This window comes from Cygnus atratus, chromosome 3 (genome assembly GCF_013377495.2).
Source record: "Cygnus atratus isolate AKBS03 ecotype Queensland, Australia chromosome 3, CAtr_DNAZoo_HiC_assembly, whole genome shotgun sequence".
Classification (NCBI taxonomy): domain Eukaryota; kingdom Metazoa; phylum Chordata; class Aves; order Anseriformes; family Anatidae; genus Cygnus; species Cygnus atratus.
In genome coordinates, this window is record NC_066364.1 from 26237724 (window position 1) to 26258109 (window position 20386).

At 35.1% G+C, this 20386-nt stretch overlaps 1 protein-coding gene across 2 annotated transcripts in view; it reads right to left on the reverse strand.

Moving 5' to 3' along the window:
- Positions 1-216: 216 nt before the first annotated feature.
- The window catches only part of COL21A1 (collagen type XXI alpha 1 chain), an 84904-nt gene continuing 64734 nt past the window's right edge, over positions 217-20386 (reverse strand). For both annotated transcript variants that reach the window (XM_035542983.1, XM_035542982.1), the window contains 11 exons: positions 17755-17808; positions 16434-16487; positions 15168-15239; positions 10598-10633; positions 9860-9904; positions 7637-7669; positions 3605-3751; positions 3456-3510; positions 2953-3153; positions 1168-1245; positions 217-438 (listed from right to left, as the gene is read on the reverse strand). In XM_035542983.1, coding sequence (XP_035398876.1) covers positions 251-438; positions 1168-1245; positions 2953-3153; positions 3456-3510; positions 3605-3751; positions 7637-7669; positions 9860-9904; positions 10598-10633; positions 15168-15239; positions 16434-16487; positions 17755-17808 — 963 coding nt within the window. In that variant the 3' untranslated portion in view covers positions 217-250. The remainder of the gene's footprint in view (positions 439-1167; positions 1246-2952; positions 3154-3455; positions 3511-3604; positions 3752-7636; positions 7670-9859; positions 9905-10597; positions 10634-15167; positions 15240-16433; positions 16488-17754; positions 17809-20386) is intronic.

Sequence of the window (20386 nt, forward strand, 5' to 3'; positions counted from 1 at the left end):
ATTTTATTCCTATTAAAACTGATGATCTCTTTAAAAACACTTGAGATTTAATTTATGCAAGTTATAAAAAATTATTGGAGTTCCTTTTGTAAAGGATTGTATAACCTTTGGGATCCTTATTTGTAATGTTTATAATGTCAGAGGTACTTTTGTTCCTGTTTACGGGATTATTGCTGGTCACCTTCCTGAGACTTGAAAGACCATTAAAGACAAGCACCATTCCTATTCCTCTAAATTATTATATCACAAATTAGTAGTTCGGTCCCTTTCTAAAGGGATCTCTCCCCACAATTACACTAAAACACAGTGATGGGTCACAAATTCCAGGGGGTCCGACTGGTCCTGGCATTCCCGGTGTGCCACGATCTCCATCTTTACCAGGCTGCCCACGCTCTCCAGGACGTCCTTCCTTACTCATACCCGGGGGACCTTCTGGACCTTAGTGACACATATAAAAGAAATAAATATATTACATTTTTATTAAAATGGAAACTAGTATGGACACGCAGAAGCCGTGCTCTTTGCTGAAGTACCAAGACAAAGAAAGTTTTATTTTCTGAAAAAGACATTTCTTGTCACAAACTACTGATATATGTGCATAGCAAAACTGTTATCTTATTAAGATTTAAAATAAAAATAAAAAAAGCATGGAGAGCTTTAAGTAAAAACAGCTTTTAAAAGGAAATATGAAAATCTGCTTTGGTATGCTTATACTTTATCATATAATCTGGAATTACTGGGGCATGAATCAGAGTCCTCTGATTTTTATTTATTTCTCTAGCTTTGGATCAGGCTCTAAATTCTCTTCCAAATACTCAACTTTGCATGTTGGAAGAATACTTCCCTTCTCTAAGCAATGGTTACAAGTCACACGATTATATAAAGGCTCAGTTTTCAGATAACGTCTGATTTCAAGACCTGTCTGTTTAGAAAAGGGAATCTCAGATACCAATCTCTACAAGACGTGCCTTATATTAAATAATGTGTTCTATGACAATTTAAAAGGCATGCATGAGATAGGCTCCAGCCATGAAAGATATATGGTAATTACGGTGTACAAAAACTGTTCACATTTTTCTTAACTATATTGATATTTGTACAAACTTTTTTTTTTTTAAATTTAATAAATAGCATGCACTGAATCTGCACAAACAAGCCATCTCTCACCTGGAGGTCCCGGGGGGCCTTGGATCCCAGGAACCCCAATTCCTTGATTGCCTTTTGCACCATTTTTCCCTGGCAGCCCTGTGGATTAGCAAATTCATGTATATCTTTGCACACTAAGAATATTTTCATCAAAACAATCAGAAAGTCAACATTTGATATTTATTGAATAAAAAAAGGGATGTAAATATTCATTTCCTTGTAACTTGTATAGTGTACCTGAATTCTTGATTATCCTCACTTCCACTAAATTAAGAGCCAATTTAGCACCTAATAAGCAGGTGGCCACTGTAAATTGAGTGAATAGATGATGAGGATTTAAGAAATTTGTTAATTGTATTGCCTTTTCATTGGCAAAGTTTTTAAGAAGTTGCATGAAGAAAGTGTAAAGTATTCACCACAGTCTCTGTGGAATACACACTACATAGGCAATCTTCCACAATGCACTGCAGAATTAAATTTTTACCAAAGAAGTACTCTCTGAGAGGGACAAAATCTATGCTCTCTTATACCAGTACAGCCCAATGAATTCAATTGCTTCATAAACATAGATATCTATTTTTCCCTTATTTAACTTTATATTTAACTTTAAGTCTGTAAATAAACTCACAGAAATCAGTTGGACTGCTTGTATGGCTGAGATACCTAAAAGTATAATCATTAGCTTCACTATTATTATTAAAAAGAAACCTAAATTTTCAACAAAAGCATAAAGAAAGGAATAAAAATCCTTATGAGATGAAAAGAAAAAAGGAGAGAAAAAAACAGGAGTAAGAGGGGTATAAAGGTGTCATATACCAAAAATCAGCCTACAGGTAGCAGACAGTAAATAATCAGTGAATAAACACAGATTTTAAAACAGCTGAAACAAAGAAATTTGGAAGAAAACAAACTAGAAAACATGGAAAATACACTGAAGCTCATGTCTAAACACATCTGATCTAAAAGAAAGAAAATCTAAATGCAGTTTAAAATATCTACAGGAAACTATAAAGGAAACAAAAATCTCTGTAAAAAGATCAAGGGAAAGTATAACAGAACTGAACACTAGTTACCTAGTTGCATTCTTGTGTTTTCTCTTCTTCTGACATGCATACTTCAAAAGCAAAGAAACCTTTGCTCAATTACACTTTGTGATACAAACCCAGCTATTCCCTTACTCCACTGCACTAGTCCCATTCAAAACTGGAAGCAGAAAACAAAGTCATAAAGGCCATTAGCATGGTGACCTGCTGTCCTGGTTTCAGCTAGGATAGAGTTAATTTTCCTCCTAGTAGCTGGTATGGCGCTGTGCTTTGGATTTAGGATGGGAATAATGCTGATAACGTTAGTTGCTGCAGAGCAGTGCTCACACAGAGCCAAGGAGAGTGCTCACACAGAGCCAGCTCCTGGTGCTGCCCTGCCAGCGAGGAGGCTGGGGGTGCACCAGGAGCTGGGAGGAGACACATTCAGGACAGCTGGCCCAGGCTGACCAAAGGGATGTCCCACACCATGTGGCATCACACGGAACAATTAAAATGGGGTGGCTGGCGGGGGTGGGAGGAACTGCTGCTCGAGGATGGTTGGGCATTAGTCAGCAGGTGGTGAGCAACTGCATTGTGCATCAGTTGCTTTGTACATTCTATCATCATCATCATGACTATTATTTCTCTTCCTTTTCTGTCCTATTAAACTGTCTTTATCTCAACCCACAAGCTTTTACTTTTTTTTTCCTCCCGATTATCTCTGCCATCCCACTGGCAGGGGGAGTGAAGGGCTGTGTGAAACTACAACACATGCACACATTACCTCTTGTCCCACGAGCCCCAGGGCGACCCGGGACGCCTGTCAGACCTGGAATACCATCATTTCCTGGCAAACCAGGAAATCCTCTTGGACCTTCGGGGCCTCTCGGACCTGGTGGCCCTGGAAGTCCTGGGGAAGCACTTTGGGACTGACAGTGGTTGCAGTTTTGTAGCCTTCCACTCTGAAGAATAGCAGGCAATTGGGCTGTGAGAATTCAAACAAAAAATTGCTTAAAGTGTTGTAACAGTAAAATATAAAAACGTTTCCATCCACCCAGTAAAACAAAACCAGCTTCCTCTCTTTATGCAATATGGTACCTTTAGGAAACAAGATGCTAAAGTATGGAGTCTGTGGTGTGGAAATGTGTTTCGACATCTGTATGAAAACCAGTGATAAATCAGAACAAAATACTGATCTTGCTTTCAAGAAAACATCTTTATAATTACAAGGAAATTTCTTCAGTACTTTAAACAAGGAAAAAGCAGTAAAGAGCCTTTCAAACTTACTTCTCAGTACATCTGAACACACCTGTCGAATAAATTCTTCTGAAAATCCTCGTGCCTAAATTGAACAGAGAAGAGTTATAAAAACAGAGAGCATGTAAGTTTGGGGTTCTAAGGTACTCAAAATGACAAGTATGAGGTCCCATACATACAGGCTTTCCATCTGATCCAGGTGGTCCTGGGGGCCCTCTGTCTCCTGGCTGACCTCTGACACCAGGAGGTCCAACCAAACCCTGGATACCGGATTCTCCCTTTTGTCCATTGATGCCTCGAATGCCTGGATCTCCTTTCTCACCTTTCTGGAATGAGAACCAATGAAAAGCCAATCATATCTTTACATGCCATTTGGAAGCTATGTAGCACCAAGCAAACACATTCTGAGAAAATCTTCACTGACAATCTTCATAAAATTAATATAATCAAGTTGTCATTGAAAATTAATTTGATACTGATTAGATCCATTTCATTAAAATGTATTAAGCTTTCAGATTCTTTAACAACTGTTTCAGATACAATAATTTACCAAGGACCTAAATTTCCATCTTAAAGAGACTTATTTGACTTACTAATTGATATAAAACAAAAATCTCTTCATTATTAACATATAGAAGAAAATACTTAGTTAATTTCTCATGAAAAAGTGAATAATTCATTACAGTACATTAACATCCTTCTTAGAAGGCTGGAAAAATTACAAGTGAAATTCTGGCACTATTGAAGTTCTTGGCAAACCTCCCATGTACTGTAACAATCAAGACTTTTACCCTACGTCTGTAGTGTTTAAGACAGAAGAAAAAGTAGTTTGATTTCAGTTAGGGTTTTTTGTTGTTTTGTTGGTGGTGCTTTTTATTTTTTTAAACTTCATTTACTCTCTGTATGGTTGATAGCTGTAGTCCATTTGCTTCACTGGAAAATGTTAAAATAATACTGTATATATCTTTATCAAAGCAATGGTTCTTCTGTGTATGAGATTACCTACTGCAATAGTTCCTGTGGAGCTCTTTCCCTACGCTGAAGCCAACAAAACTTCAGTAGAATGTAATTTGGTACATGCCCAAGATTAAAGTTAGTAAACTGTCTTTACTCCCTGATGAGTTTTTTCCTTCCATTTTTTCACAGCTTCTGCATAGTGTTACCAGTAACTTTAACTTTTTCTTTCTCATTTTCCAACTATTTTGATGGAATTACGGAAACAAGGCAGCAGAATCACTATATATGACAAACAAACTTACTGGAGCAAACAATGCAAGTTTAAGAAGTACTTAGGCATATAGTCTTCACAGACATGCTGATTCTTAAATTATGTTTTTAAATTACTTTATATCCTTCTATATAGCACTTATCAAAACACTTTACATCAGAAAAATATATGGTTCACTCAAAGCTTTCTGGATTGGTATGGATTAGTAACAATGCCCAGAGTTCTCCAAATAAGTTACTACAGGTAGCTAGGTTCAAATTTGGTGTCTGCTTACTCATTTTTATGCAAGGAGCTAACAGACAGGAATTTCACCTTGCTACGTTTAGATGGTTTATATCTCAAAACCATGACATGGTTACTGATACCTAGCTGAGGAAAACAAGTCACTGAAAGAGAAGTACTCAGAACTGCATACCTGGCATCGCAAAAGGACCGCTGTCTGTTCAGGTTAACTAAGTTCTTCCGTTAAGTCATTTAGCTTTGCTGTAAATAAAATTTGATGCCACTGGGGCAGCGCAACCCTACTGTGAGAAGCCATCACAGAAAAACATACTCAAGTGACTGGTTATCTGTGAATTTTAAACATTCTTAGGGTGTTTGTTTGTTTGTTTGTTTGTTTGTTTGTTTTTTGGAGGGGCAGATATTTTGCTTCCATTAGTTTTACAAGACCCACTCAAAAAAAAAAAGGCATTAAAAGAAAGCAGGCAGTTTTTCCTCTTAATAACCAGACAAATGAGAAAAAATGTGACAGATGTCAGTAAAATGCCTAAGAGACTCCTGGAAAGATGCTCCACCAGTAAGATACCAAGCATGAATTGAACAGCAGTCTATATCCTCCTCCCTTTATAGAAGTTATACGCTAATTCAGAACTGTCTTTTTCCAGGCTAGCTGTATTTTACTTTCTTGTTACTGTCAACTTGAACATTATAGTCACAGAGATTTGATATTCTAGTTACCACCAGATAGATTTGTACTTGTTCATTTCTATTACACAATTGCAAATGTTTTTACACTTAACAGCTATTTTTAAAATACCCTCACAAGGCCAGCAAGGCTCAGGGATAAACATATGGAGTGCATGTAGCTGCCTGTGGCTATACCAGAAGCTGTACGTGTTGGGATCTGAAAATAATGTTGTTCATGTAGCCAAAAGTTGTTTTAATTTCAATTACTTTTACAGCTATGGGTTATGTTTACACAGCGACATCTGACTTGCAAGTTGATTTATTTGGAATTACATGTTAAAAGAGCTATAAAGCATTAAGAACCAGTGAAGTATTGTGAAAATCACATCTATTGTAGAAAAAACATCACGGGAAAAAAGCTGCCAAAAAGCAAATGAAACTGCTGAGAAAACATTTTCTGCAGTGCATCATGGTTTTGTAATGTTCAGCCACATCTCATGTGTGGCCTTGTTTATCGACCCTTGCTATTGGCAAAGAAAATCAATAAAAAGGAAAAAAGCTTAGTAAATGCTGAGAATTACAGCCTGAAGAAACTTTTTATTAAATCAGACTGAAACAAATGACAAAATATTTTATAAAAACAGAAAATAAACTAGTTTTATAGGTCTGATAAGTAAACACCACGACATCACTGTATCTTAATGTACAGTAAGAATATTATTGAAAGGATTTGTCAGAATTTTACCATGATTTTAAACATGTAAAGAGGCTACTTCAGTGGTACACAAGTAACACCTTAGCAATTTTGGCTACAATTCAGTAAAGCACCTGTAAGCAAAACTGTAATTTTAAGTATTTCATAGAACTGCAGTAGCATGTAGGACAATTTAAATATTTGATTGCAAGTGAGCTTTGAAGAATATGTCCAGTTATTGATATGCAACACTACTTTAATGAAAAAGGGTTGAACAAAGACATCTCTAGGTAAAGCTGGAGCAAGATGATATTAACAAGACAGCATGCACCCTGATTTCACTAAATATGAATCAAAAACAACTAACAAAGTTAATCTTTTAAATACCAACACTCAAAACAATATGCAAAACAAATACTGAAAGGTCTGACCATAAATATATCTACAATAGTCAAAAAGAACTAGATAAGAAAAAGAGATGGGGCTTCTAAAAATAACCCAGAGAGCAACAGATTTAGTTTCTGCCAGACAAGTCCAAGTGGGCTTCCCAATATGCCCCTCAAGTTTCAAGCTGAGTTGGAAATCATTCCTGTGTAAACATGGTAGTAGAGAGAAAGAAGTCTGCCTTGCATTTTCTGAGTCAGTCTCAAAGACAGAATCCTCTAAAAAATAAATTAAAATATTTTTATATGCTTCATGATTCCTTTTCATTACTTTTATTGAAATAAAGGCACACAAAGAAATCTCACTGGTCAAGTTTAAAATGCACAGATAAATAGTTCAGATGTGGAAGCCCTTGTCACAGACTTTTAGGGAAGCTAAAAGTACAGTCAGGGTATCATCACAGTTCAAAAGGTTTTAGACAAATTTCTGATTGACATTAAATGCAACAGTTTGGATCTACAGCTTAAATGCCCCTAATTTGTTGACTGGCAAAATCAGCAAAGCAACATAAGAGGAAGGATCTTCATTATGTATTGTGCTCCATATTTTTGCATTGGCTGATGCTGAAGGTAAAGTACTGAAAAAGAAGGATCATTTTGACCCAGTGTTTTGTGACTTCTAAATTTCCAAAAGTTAGGTTTTTTTTTCTTCTACTATTTGCCTTCTCCAACCAGCTCCTTTTCTGATTTTTTTATTCTCTTAAAGGTATATTTGGCTTTTTTTTAAATTTTGCATTTCATGAAATATGCATTTTGCTATCTGTTGTCTTTTAACTAATACTTATTTCTGTTCTATTCTCTGATATTTTCAAATAATTTCTCTTCTATTGCTTATGCATGTGAGTATGGAAATAAGACTTTAAACATATGTTTTACAGAACACAATTTGCAGAAACAAATAGAATAATTTTATAATACTCTGTCATTACAAAATACATACCTCTCCTTGTTCTCCACTCAATCCTTCTATTCCCTTAAGGAATTAATTTAAAAAAAAAAAAGAAAAAAAAAAAGAAAAAAAGAAAAAAAAAAGAAAAAAAGAAAAAAAAGAAAAAAAAGAAAAAAAAGAAGCAAGTTGAGCCAAGTTACTTGGAATAAAAAAATATTTTTTTTTCCTTTGCTTTCAATAATCAATCACAAATGTTAATTTTTTAAGATTGATTTCTATTTGCATAAAAAACAAATTGTATATAAGAATTAAAAATGTATATCATGGTGAACCAACACTTTAGTAATACTTTAATACCATATACCAAAAGGGTAACTTGGGATTATATCATACATAATATATACCATGTGTAGAAATAGCATATATATTATATGTGTAGAAGTATTAGTGTAGAAGTAGCATATATTATCCACATATTATTAGTGTAGAAGTAGCATATATAGACAAAATCTTATTTATTCTACAAAAGACAAAAGAAATAAAGTTTTGTGCTCTAGCAAAAGGAAACTTTATTTTGTGCATGCTTCATACTGTCTTACAAGAGAGAAATCAAGCTCAGAGCCTTCGAAATACCAACTGAGTTTGTAAGACAGATTTTGCATGTTGGCAAATGGTTGTGGTGCCATTTCTACCAAATGGTTCAATGGTGTTATTGATCATTAAATTCCAGGCAAGCTGGCAGCTTAGCACAGATTTTTTGACTTTGCTGATGGACAAGCGAATCTGTATTATATCTTGGAGGAGCCCTGGGGGCTTTAGAAACCTTGGAAGGACCTAGTACTGTCTAACAAAGTATTTGAATGACTGATTCTTTGGTTGCTGGCCAAACTGGAAAAGCATGGGAAACAATTTTACACTAGCCCTGTATTATTTTTTCAGCTTTCTCCAAATAAAATAAAATAAAGCAAGCAACAGCTACTCAGCTGTATCATTCTATCTGAAAAAAAGTGTTTTGTTTTGGTTTTTTGTTTGTTTCACCTTATAATTAAAATAATAAATGACCCATGGAAATGGGTCTATTATTTGCAAAGGTAAAGCCCAGAAAGTTTAATTTGTAGAATGTCAGAGTATGACATTACTTTTGGTTAAAAACAGTCCCTGGCCTTTTAGTTTAAACTATTTCTTTTTTAAAATTTTTGCTTAGCTTTATTACCAGGCTCCTGTCAAGCTACATACCCCTGAGAGTGATAAAACCAAGCTAAAATACAATCTAGACCTCCTGCCCATGCTCCACTGGAATCAGCTCCTTCTGGCTAGACAGACAGCTGTATCAATGTCGTAATTCTGAAAAAACAACGGTGACTTCCTTCCAAGTCTAGTTTTAGATATGTACCTCTGACAAATACTTCTCTGTTTAGACATGACATAGATTATGTAGTTAACAAGCATTTATAAATACTAACAGTTATTTTCTGTGGTATAACAAGATAGCCAACTATGACACAATCAGAATACATTGGCTCAGAATTGAAAGAAAAGAGAAATAACTGGATCTCACTGATTTGCAGCTGAAACAGGAAACATCTGTAATTTATGTGCACAGAAGATGTCAATAATGACTCTCAGTATACTATTGGGGGTAATAAACTGCGTGAAAGTGCAGCATGGTATACACAAAATCTTAACATCACAAGCATCACTCTTACAACTTTTCACAAAGGTCACTTTGTGCTGTTATCTGTTTTATATTACTTGTAACAGTTTAATGAAAATTTTCCATAATGAACTCTTTCATAAAATAATACAGGAAAATGAACTTCCAGACTGTTTCCCAAGATATAATATCCCTGAGCCACAGAAACATGGGCTCCAGGATTTCAACCTCCTTTTCAGAGTGGATCTAGCTAGAGCAGGCTGCTCAGTGCTGTGTCCAGCCAGGTTCTGCCACAACCTGTGTAAGCACCCTGTTCCAGTGTCTGACCCACCCTTGCAGCAAAATGTTTTTCCCATTGATCAAGTTGGGATTTCCTGCGTTGCAAATCATGTCCATTTCCTCTTGTCCTTCCCTATGCACATCTTCTCTACTTGTGTTGTATTTGTTATATTTAAAATACTTAAGGTGTTTAAGAGGTAATTAACACAACTATGTAATCATGTTCTACATAAATATATTTCACACAATAAAAAAATAAATACTTATGCTGATGAAAATAATCTTAAGAAACAAACATGAATCATAGCTGTCGTGAACTAGGATTATCATTTTGACAGTACCTGTAAGCCTGGATTTCCTTGTCTTCCTTTCTCTCCTTTTCGTCCCTTCAGAAAAGAAGTATGTTTTCTTAAAATATATATTTATTTGGGAGAAATAATTAAACTATCAAAAATATCACAAAGACACAAGAGCTGGGCCCAATCAATCTAAAATTTACTCTTCAAGAACTCAGAGCAGAACCAGTACAGATAGATACAATATCTGTTCTGAAAACACAAAAGTTAGGATATGAGTAGTGACAGTATCCTCACCTATTCTTGTAGATATTTCCATGACTTTTAGACAAGAAGAAGAAAAATGCCACTGCTTATAATATAATAGTAGGCAGAGGCCAGGTGGCATTACTGATTACGAGGATTTACGTGGTGCCATGGTGACTGGAGCAGGCAGGGACAGAGCCTGTCCCAGGATGGTGGGTGCCCCAGGTCAGCAACAGGGTGCCCCTGTGCCCCAGGTCAGCAACACAACCAATATGCTCAAGCCTGCGTCATCGCTGGAGCCACACAAGGTCTGCACCAAATGCCATCACAGCCTGCTCAGCCCAAAAAACGCAGCTGGAAATTCATACAGGGCATACTGGGTAGTTTTGTTTGAAGAAGATTTAGGGCTCAGTGCTTTTACTCTTCTTCAATCAAAATTCTTGTAGAGCTTAATTTAAAAAAAAAAATCCTAATTAACTACTAGCACTTTTATTAAGTGTTATCAGATGATTTTGACTAGAAAAAAAGTTGATGTACCTGGATACCACTTTCACCCTGGCTTCCTTTGTCCCCCTGTAAAATAGTGTAAGAAAAGTCTCCATTTAACATGATTCATCTCCAAGAACTGTACTCTGTTTTAATTTAATGCACTAAATACAAGGGAAGCATCTAACAGCCTCTATTTGTATTGAATGAAAACAAATGTATCCCCATGTACATAAACACTGAAAAAAAATACAGTTATAATAATAAAGTTATAATAAGAAGAGAATCTGCCATAGAAAGAGCTGTCAAAAAGAAAATTAGATACTCATATACCAAGTTAAATGGCAAACCCAGAAGAAGCTCATCTACTGAATATATGAGAGGGGAAAGGACACAGAGGGGAAGGAAGGGCAGTACTTCTGAAGGGTTAAATTTCATTTGGATGCTAACCACTAAGTGTGCTTGCCTTTGCCCACAGAGAACAGAGTACAAATAATCTATGTAATGTACCATAAACCCATTGATTGCAGAAGTTATATATGACACGGCAAAAAAATTGTTTTTCTTTCTAATCAGAAAAAAATATTATATTTGAATTTAACCAAAACTTTGTAGAGAATAAGTTCCACCCACTCCTTTTGTCTTTGAAATGTTTATAGTAAGTTAACATTTACGCGGGTAACTGACAACCAGATGGTGCAAATGACACTATAAAAGGTGGGTACCTAGGTTTATCAATTTGTCGACCACCATCTAATTGTCAATGGAGAGAAACAGTCAGCTCTTGAAAACTATTTATGCCAATTAACGATAGATGTACATAATCCCAGAATGTGCCTACCGCTCTTCAATGACTGAAAAGAAAACTTAAAAGTTATGGGAGACCTCTGAAATCAGAGTGACTATTTAAATAGACACGAATCAAAATGGTGGGCTGATAATGCAGCAACCCATAAAACAAAAGACAGATCAGGAGAGAGGGAGGCAAAATTGCATTTAATAGAGGAAAAGAATTGGGATGGAGTTTTGGGGTCCGTTTCACCAGTTTTTTGATAAAACACAACCATGCTATTACTTTTTTTTTCTTTTCTTTTCTTTTTTTTTTTTTAAGAGAATGTTTAGTTAAATGTTAAACAGTAGCATAGAGGAGATTTTGGCCAGGGTAAATATTTTCCTAATTGAAAATCCCACAAGAATGTATTTATGCCAGTTGTTGTATTGTACTTGAATGTAAAATATTTGGTTCGCTTCAAGTTTTAAAATGAGCTATAGCTGAAGGGCTTCACTTTTATTGCTGAATGCCCAAACAGCACTGAATAATTCAAGACTTTGTCATACTTCCGACTTGTAACTCCAGTTAACCAGCAAAACATATTCTGACTTCCACCTTCATAAGAAATGGGTAAGAATTACCCATTGCAAGAATTACTGTCTTCACTTTAAAATTTAGAGACTTTCCATAAATTTTAACAAAATCTCCCTTCTTAAAATGAGTGTTAATGTCTTGATCCATGACCCTTAGATATTGAAACTGAGCATATATTGATAATGAAACTAATTAAACTATTCTTATGACACTAGCTCAACACCAGTCACTCGGGTTTCAGTGCATTTTGAAAGACTTAATTAAGCCAGGAAGTCTTTGCCCTTATGTGTTCTGGAAAATCTGCCTCAAAATTTGTCAGAAGACTAATTTTTCTACTTCTCCTCTTGGAAAATGGAACTCAGGTTGAAATAACCTCACCTAAATTTGAATCATTCTCTAGCCTCCATTACTGCACTGACCAGGGACTGCTTTCAGTTGTCTAAATATAAGCATATAAGCACTTAAATAAGCACTGTTTTTTAAGGTGCTCTAAGCATCATAAGGCATCCCCATATGTGTTTCATCTAAGACATCTATATGTGACTGCACATATGCATGCTGGTATATATGACACTGGACATACAGGAAACCTGTGACCTTCTGGACTAGAAGCTAAAGTCTAGTGGAATACCTCCACTTGTGATTTTAAATAAAGCTTTAAATATAACACCACCCTTATGGGTGAAGAAACAAGCTTCTTTACTCTCCACCCTTACTTTCCATAGTGAGGTACCTGATTCATCTATTTCTGTAATGGCTTTATATGAAGGTCATCATTCTTCAAAAGGGGCTCCTTGACATTGCTGGTACTGCTACACACACATTATCATTTTTGATTAACTGCTTACTTCTATCTGACACCCTACCTGAACTTCCTTTGATTTTAAAGGACTTCCTGTTTATTCTGAAATCTGTAATTCAGATATGTAATGGAGAAATCTTTAATCTTTAAGTTGAGTCTTCAGCATTTCCCAGGGAATAGTACTAGGCTTCCAAAACATGTGTCCGATACATCACTTAAACATACTCCATTTATTTTTATTTTTAAAAACTTGGTGCATAAAAATGTAAAGCTATTGTTAAACCTGTTCAAATATAATTTTAAATTAATTTAATTTATTAATTTATCTAAATTATTTTAAATTAATTTTAAAACTTTAAATTTGGACTGATAGCATATACGGGAGCATTTTTAGCCTTGACAACTTGTTGCTTAAATAAATACCTAGTCTGAAAGGTTTCATGTGAAGCTTGTTAGTCATAATAAGCTATACCTTAAGGAAACAAGCCTGCTACATATCAGATAACTTACATTGCTCCAAAAAAACAGCATAACATCAAAAAAAGCCTTACATTTGTATATGCCAATTAAGAATTTAAAAAATAATAATAAATCTTTAGCTGACCTGCCATGTTCTCCCTTAAAAATACAACAAAATACTGAAAGCAATAGCAGTACTTACTATCTTGCAAAGCAATGAAACATTTATTTTTCAGGACACACATTATTGCTTTTATAGTGTCCAGAATAAAGAAATCCTAATCAAAATTTAAACTATAAATATAATGGATACAAATATGAGCTTCAGTTACACTTTGAATTAATTGATTTGCAGCAATAAAGTCAATAATTTGACTTCAATCAATTTTAAACCACAAGAAAGGTCTTTAACCCTGAAATCTCCCAAAATCATGTTTTGAAGATCACAAGAACAGTTGTTCCCAGCTGTTTCAAATATACATCGAGTATTTCCTTCATATCAATTTGCTTAATAGCATACGTAAAGGGTAAATTCTTGGTATTTCTCTCCTTCTTGGTTGAGTTACATAGAAGAAAGGTGCCATCCTGAAAACAACATCATTTAGAAAACACAACTTTGTTATCCACAGGACATGAAAAGTAATGATTTTCAATTACTACTAATGTTCAGGTTCTTAAATCCAATTCCACAGACAATGCATAGCTGATTTTTCCTCAAGAGATTCATTTCACACTCCAGTAAGTTCTGAGAGTTACAGCAAGAGATTCTATAGGCATTTTAAAACTGGAAATATTCTACAGGCTTTCCAGCTTCCAGTCAAAAAAGTTTTGTGTTAATGGCTGAGATGAAACAGAAGTTTCAAAAACACGGAAGATTTTCAGAATGACATCTTATAGAACAAAATCTCAAGGGAAGGACTTAATGTAATGTTAATTACAGGTTTTAGCATGCAAAAAAAATGTATGCTTGAATTTCCAAATGTACCAAAAAACAACATTGCCTATAATCTTTTCAACCAGGGACTCCTTAAAGACTCCTTAATACGTTTGTCAGAAAATCCTATGCAGCTACGTATTAAAAATAAAGGTTACTATTCAGAAATTCAAACATGAATAACTAAATTTTATGATGTGTTCGCAAAGTAGTTCTTTGGCAATGAAGAATATCAGCATAACCATGTCTATAACAGTGTTTGATTGATGGAAGGTTGCACCAAGCGATGGTGAGATCCTGAAGGCATGATCTACCTGAGAACTCAGTATGCACGAGGAAAAAAATACAGATTCCTGCCTGAAAAGAAGGAATAATTTTCAACCAGGACAGCAGAAGTAGGATCCATCTAACCTTTGCCATCAAAAATTTCAACATTTAATTTAGCTAAGCTAAAGTCTTATCTAGGCTTCAGATATAGTCAATGGTAATAGACAAGTACTTCCAGATTTACCCATTCCTGAGCAAATATGTGAATGAATGATTCCCCAGGGAGTTCAGACTCTCTCAGTTAAACATGGAGAAAAACCTGGACTAGTTGGCTAGATCAAATAGCTCTTAATGGCTAAGGGTAATTGAGCTGAATCTGTCCCAGCTGCCTGGGATTAATTGCTCCAGTTCTTAGGGGAGATCCACAAAAAGACTTTGCACAATAGAATTTGTAGATATAACACTGTGAGACAATATAATATGAAGTAAATACAGAATCACAGATCATACTATTATGTACTATAATTCATAATGGAAATTTCATTAATATACCTACGTAACAGCACTTTATGTTACACAGTTTCTCCCTTTTGGTCATTCTCTCCTCCCTGTGAAAGCAGATTGTTTTTCTAGCAAATGGACCTTCCAAAATATACTAAATAGTCTCTAATAATAATGATATATAAAAAAAAAAAAAAAGGAAAAAGGATTTTCCTTGACAATGACCACTTACAGAATAAGCACTTCCAATAAAAGATGTAAGTAATATAAAACTAGAAAAAAAACAGCTTACCTTTATACCCTGGGTACCAGGAATGCCTGGGTAGCCTGGTTCACCTGGGGCACCAGGTCCTCCTAGATCTCCCTGAATAACATAATAGCTCTGTAAGTATCAGTGATATGTTGTGAGTAAAAACATATTGCTTGTTTTTTCAAGGTCGTGTGATACAATTTGGTTATGGTATTTTGAAATTTTATAACTTAGGATGATTGAAATGTTTGGAGATTTTGTGAAGGGATGTTGAACCCCCACAAGCCACAAAAGACACTCCTAGTTCTTAGTATTCCAGTACCTATCTTCTATTGCCTTTTAATACATCTGATGTTGATTTTTCAAAGTTACACAAATAAAACTATCTGAAGTTTGCAATGTTTGCAGGTTTGAATTTCATTAAGAGGCTGGAAATTATAGAACATTTCAGAACATATTGGTCTTATTTTCATCTCAGTGTAATTTAACCCAACTTTGTTGTCTCTTCAACTTTAGAAGACTGTAATAGAAGCCAGTGTCATTGTGTACATATGAAGCCCAGAGACAGCAAAAGACTGAAGAAAAGATGAAAAGAAGAAAATGAACTAATTCTTTTCTGCTCTTCCCCACAAAGCATTCCCAGCACTATTTTTTTTTGACTAAAGACAGTTTCTCTTTTTTGATCACTGCCTTCTGTTTTAAATGGCTGCTCTTCTGGTGAGGGCTGAGCTGACCAGTCAGAGAGTCCATCCCAGTCCCATCCTGTTTGTGGATCGTGGAGTCATCTTTGGATTGAGAAGATAAACTCCTTGTAGTGCTGCTTCCCCATCCAAACACATGTTTTAGAGTACCTCTCTGGCATCAAGGTTGCTGGTTCTCCTGAGTCCTGGCTCAAGCGCAGCACCATAAATTCTCTCATATGTGACCCCAGGCCACAAGGCATTACCAGCACTACAGACAGCAAGCCAGAACTGATAGACCAGTCAAACAGCTGTACCTGCCACAGGGGTCAGCAGATGTGACACTGGAAGTGTTGGTTTAACCCCAAATGCATAGGAATTTGAAGGAGACAACCACATGATCTAGCTCAACACAGAAGACTGTAAAGCAGGTTTCAATGTGACTGCTGCCTTGTATCCCATAGTCTAATACAAAGTCAGTAAGAATAACCTCTCAAATGGATTCTGATGTGATTTTATGTTCACTGGTATTCTATTTTGAAACAAAACTGCCTTAAACTTAAGAATTTTATCATGGAAAAGTAAATCAATCTCTGCTTTAACTAAATACTTCCAGATTCATGTTTACCTTGGCTCCTGGTGATCCTGGTTTCCCCTGTAGTCCAGGTTCACCTTTATCACCCTATATAACAACACAGAAACATGACTGATACATCAGTATTTTTTACCACATATGGTATTACTATCAAATATAAACAGACACTAATGGATAACCAGCTTTTAAAAATAAGGTGTGTGATCAAAAGGCTACAGTACTGCTCCTTTACAGGAAACTTGCAGGTTCACAGGAAAGATGAAATACCCGTGACAAAATGGAATCCACCTGCCTGTTCTCAACCGTTCCTTCCCCACCTGCATCATTTTCCTTGCCCAGTCATACCAGGTTTGTGTATACTGACTTCACATTTCCACCATACTATTTAATAAAATTCTGAAACTCCTTGGACCTGTCTGAGCAAATATGTATATATACTGTAGCCAATGGAATTAGGCATATATTCAGCATAAGGATTTTCATTTAAATCTAAGAATTACAGATTCCTTTATAATGCTTTTCTGTAAGCATGAAGTTTTCCTCTGGAAATGCAGCTTATATTCTGAATGAGAGATAAATACAAAAAAAAAAAAAAAAAAACATTTTTCACAAATAGAAATAAGACTTTTTTTTTTGATCAATCTTCTTGACCATGGCAAACATTAATGACTTTAAAGAATGTTGCCTTCAGTACACAACTTTAAAGAAATACATATGTAGTTTTAGATATAAATAATGTATGGGTGGAAGTGAACCTAAATGTAAATACAAAGTTCAGGAAATGGATTCTATATTAATAAATTTTCTCTAGGATATACAATTCAATGCTTACTAGCCAAAACTAATTTCGGATTAAACTAAAAGGTTACACTAAAAGATCTAGATTTATAGTATCTATTTTGGTTTCTGAGAGCATGGGTCAAATTAATTCTTGCTGTAGCTGTAGTGCAATCAGTAAAGTTACATCTGAAATAAATTTGGCTCCTCGGGTGGAAAAAGCAGCACGTAACTTTATTTAACACAATTAAAATATAAATAAACGTAACATGGGCAGAGAGTTCTGATGTATACTGAGAATTATCTGGCTCCGAGCATTGCAGAACATTTTCCAGGACAGCAAATCCTCATGACCATTTCTGCAGCAGTTCCAAACCTCATGGGATGACAGGCACCATTTACTAAACTATATTAAGCTCTCTTGAGACCATACTATCATATAAGGTAATATATGGAAATCATATAGGTACTCACCAGTATTCAGTATACCAAAAATTTAGCTGCAAAATGTGGACCTTTTGACATCTATAAAGCAGTCATTTATCAAAGTCACAAGTGAATAAACACAAATGCTCACCTTAGGCCCAGGAGCTCCAGGTAGACCAAATGAGCCTTCCGGTCCCATCATGCCCTATTTATTTTTGAAAAAGGCAGAGACATTTCTATAATAAGCTAGAGGAATAACGTCTTCAATGCAGTGTAAATTAGTATTACTATTATGTTTCTACAGCAAAATAAATGGATAGGAAATATAATGGTTTTTATCATAATACTATACAGGATACAGCTCTGGGTTATTTAGGCCTCTTATTGCCTAAGGAAAGACCACTGTGCAATGGAAAAAAACATTCAGGAAAAAAAAGAACAGTGTTGTCATAAAATACTCCTGAGAGAAAAACTTCTGCAAATTAAAACTCCATCTGTATCATCTAATTTTTAACATAACTTTAAAATGTCCTTAGCTATAATTGAAAGTGACACAAGTTTCTTAGTTTCCACTTAGGGTTCCCGAAACTGAAGAAAGTATCTGTGGTATTTCAGAATTCTCTCTCTTCTTTCTGACTATGTGACCCTCCAAGGTTGTCATGCCTTGACCCCCCTTCCAAGCCTTGAGGAGATTTATCTGGATCAGTTAACTTGGGGCCAAACCTTTGCTTTTTCAGCAGTCTTTGAGACTGAACCATTCATTCAAGACCCCAACAGCTTCTGCCATTTCAGCACATGTGCACAACCAGTACATCGCGAAAAAGAGTCTCTTGGACTCCTCTCAGGGAAATGTGTCGATGGAGCCATATTTGTCTTTGTTCCATACATAAACTAATAACAAAAGGGTATTAAACCATTAAATTGCTGGATTTCTCCCTTTCTCTTTAAAGCTACTCTCAAGTATAATTTAGAAAAGAAATCTTATTTTCGAATCATACTTTCCAAGAAGGAATTCCTATTTATAGTGTTTTCTACATCTGGTGTCAATATATGTCTTTCTCACCACTTCATCTCACTTCTTCTTTACTCTAGAAGCGTGTTAATAAAAAACAATATATTATTGTTTTATTTGGACTTCCATATGTACTCTGAAATATGATCTGCTGTAAGAATGTACTTAACAAGACACAGCATAAAATACAAGAAATAACACAAAGTCAAACAATTAAATAAGGTCACGTAATCTAATTTACTAGAGATTAAATGTTATCAATGCTTCTAATTGTTAGTATTTTCAAGAACTACTCTTATTATTGTTATTTAAGTTAATCTTTGCTTTCATATAGATAAAACCAACCACCATCCATTTAGTACAAAATGTTAGGAACAATTCAGTTCAATGATAATATCCCAGTCCTTCCTCAAAAGTTGCATGTGATCAAAAATAAATGTGTCTACAGTAATTTGTTACACAGACAGAAATCCAGTTGTGACAAAAAAAAATTAATTAACTTTACTAAGACTAAAAGGATGGCTTTGTTTTTGAAAATACAAGAGAAATTTCAAAATATTTAGAATGGGAAGTAATTTTTGTATGCAGGGTTTTCACCATTCCATCACTTTTCTGTTATTTTGCATGTGCTGCTAACTGAGGCAACAGAGGTTAACTCAGGCTTCTATCATGCTGTGTTGTAATAAATTATTGGGCACCAAATTAATATATTAACTTCAATAAGCACAACAACTTGCTTTTTGGGCCACAGATACAGGGCTGTGAATACAGAACACAAATGGTATCTATCATAAGAGTAAAACTCGAGTAATTATATAATTATTGAGTAACTATTACATTTCTATTTCTCTAATATAAATACTATATATATACACATCACATATATACCATAGACATCACATAACTTCCAACACTATCCTAACTTTGAAGATTAAATCTGCTTGTTCTTACTTAAAAATCAGTCATCAGAGATGATTCAGTTAATCTAGAATAAGCTATTTTTTTGGTGAATAAAGGTTTACTATAGCGTGTGCCATTTCTTTCATAATTTTGGAATAGAAATTACCATTTCCTCTTTATTTGGAGTGAAGCTTCCACAGTCTGCTTCCACTTACAGCCTAAGAGACAGTGTATTCCCATTAACCTTTTGCTTAGGGCATATGTTCAGAATCAGCTTTGTTACGGATAGTGTAAGAAAATATCCTTTTCATTTTAGAACTGAACCTTGATTACATTAGGACTGTCTTAATTTACTTGCATATCAGTCCTGCTTCTTCACATTTTCTCTATTTCCATTTATATAGGAACATAAGCTTTTATAAATTTTCATTTCACTGTAAGCCTGAATTCAGTTCTGCTTTTTTAAAACAAATTTCGTATTATCTATTGACCTTCTGAAATACAGCTCTGTAATGTTTTTTGCATTCCTTGATGGCTACTTTTCTTCTCTGAAAACTCTTGTGAAATTATTATTTTCTCCTCCTTGGATTCCTGTTCTGTGCTCATTTCTAGCACATTAATTAGTAGAGAAAAGGAAACACAAGTTTGAGGAGCAATAGTGGGAAAGGATGAGAAATGGAACTTGGGGATTTCTGGTTCCTCTCACATTGCCAGCTCAGTGTGGCCTTGTGTTACAGTTCATGTAACGTGCTGTTGAGAACCTACCCCCTACCAACTCCACGCTAGATTACTTCCAGTTTATGCCCACACTAGTGCTTGGATTAGAAGTAGTTAAAAGTTCATCACAAATGTCCCACATTAATTTTATATT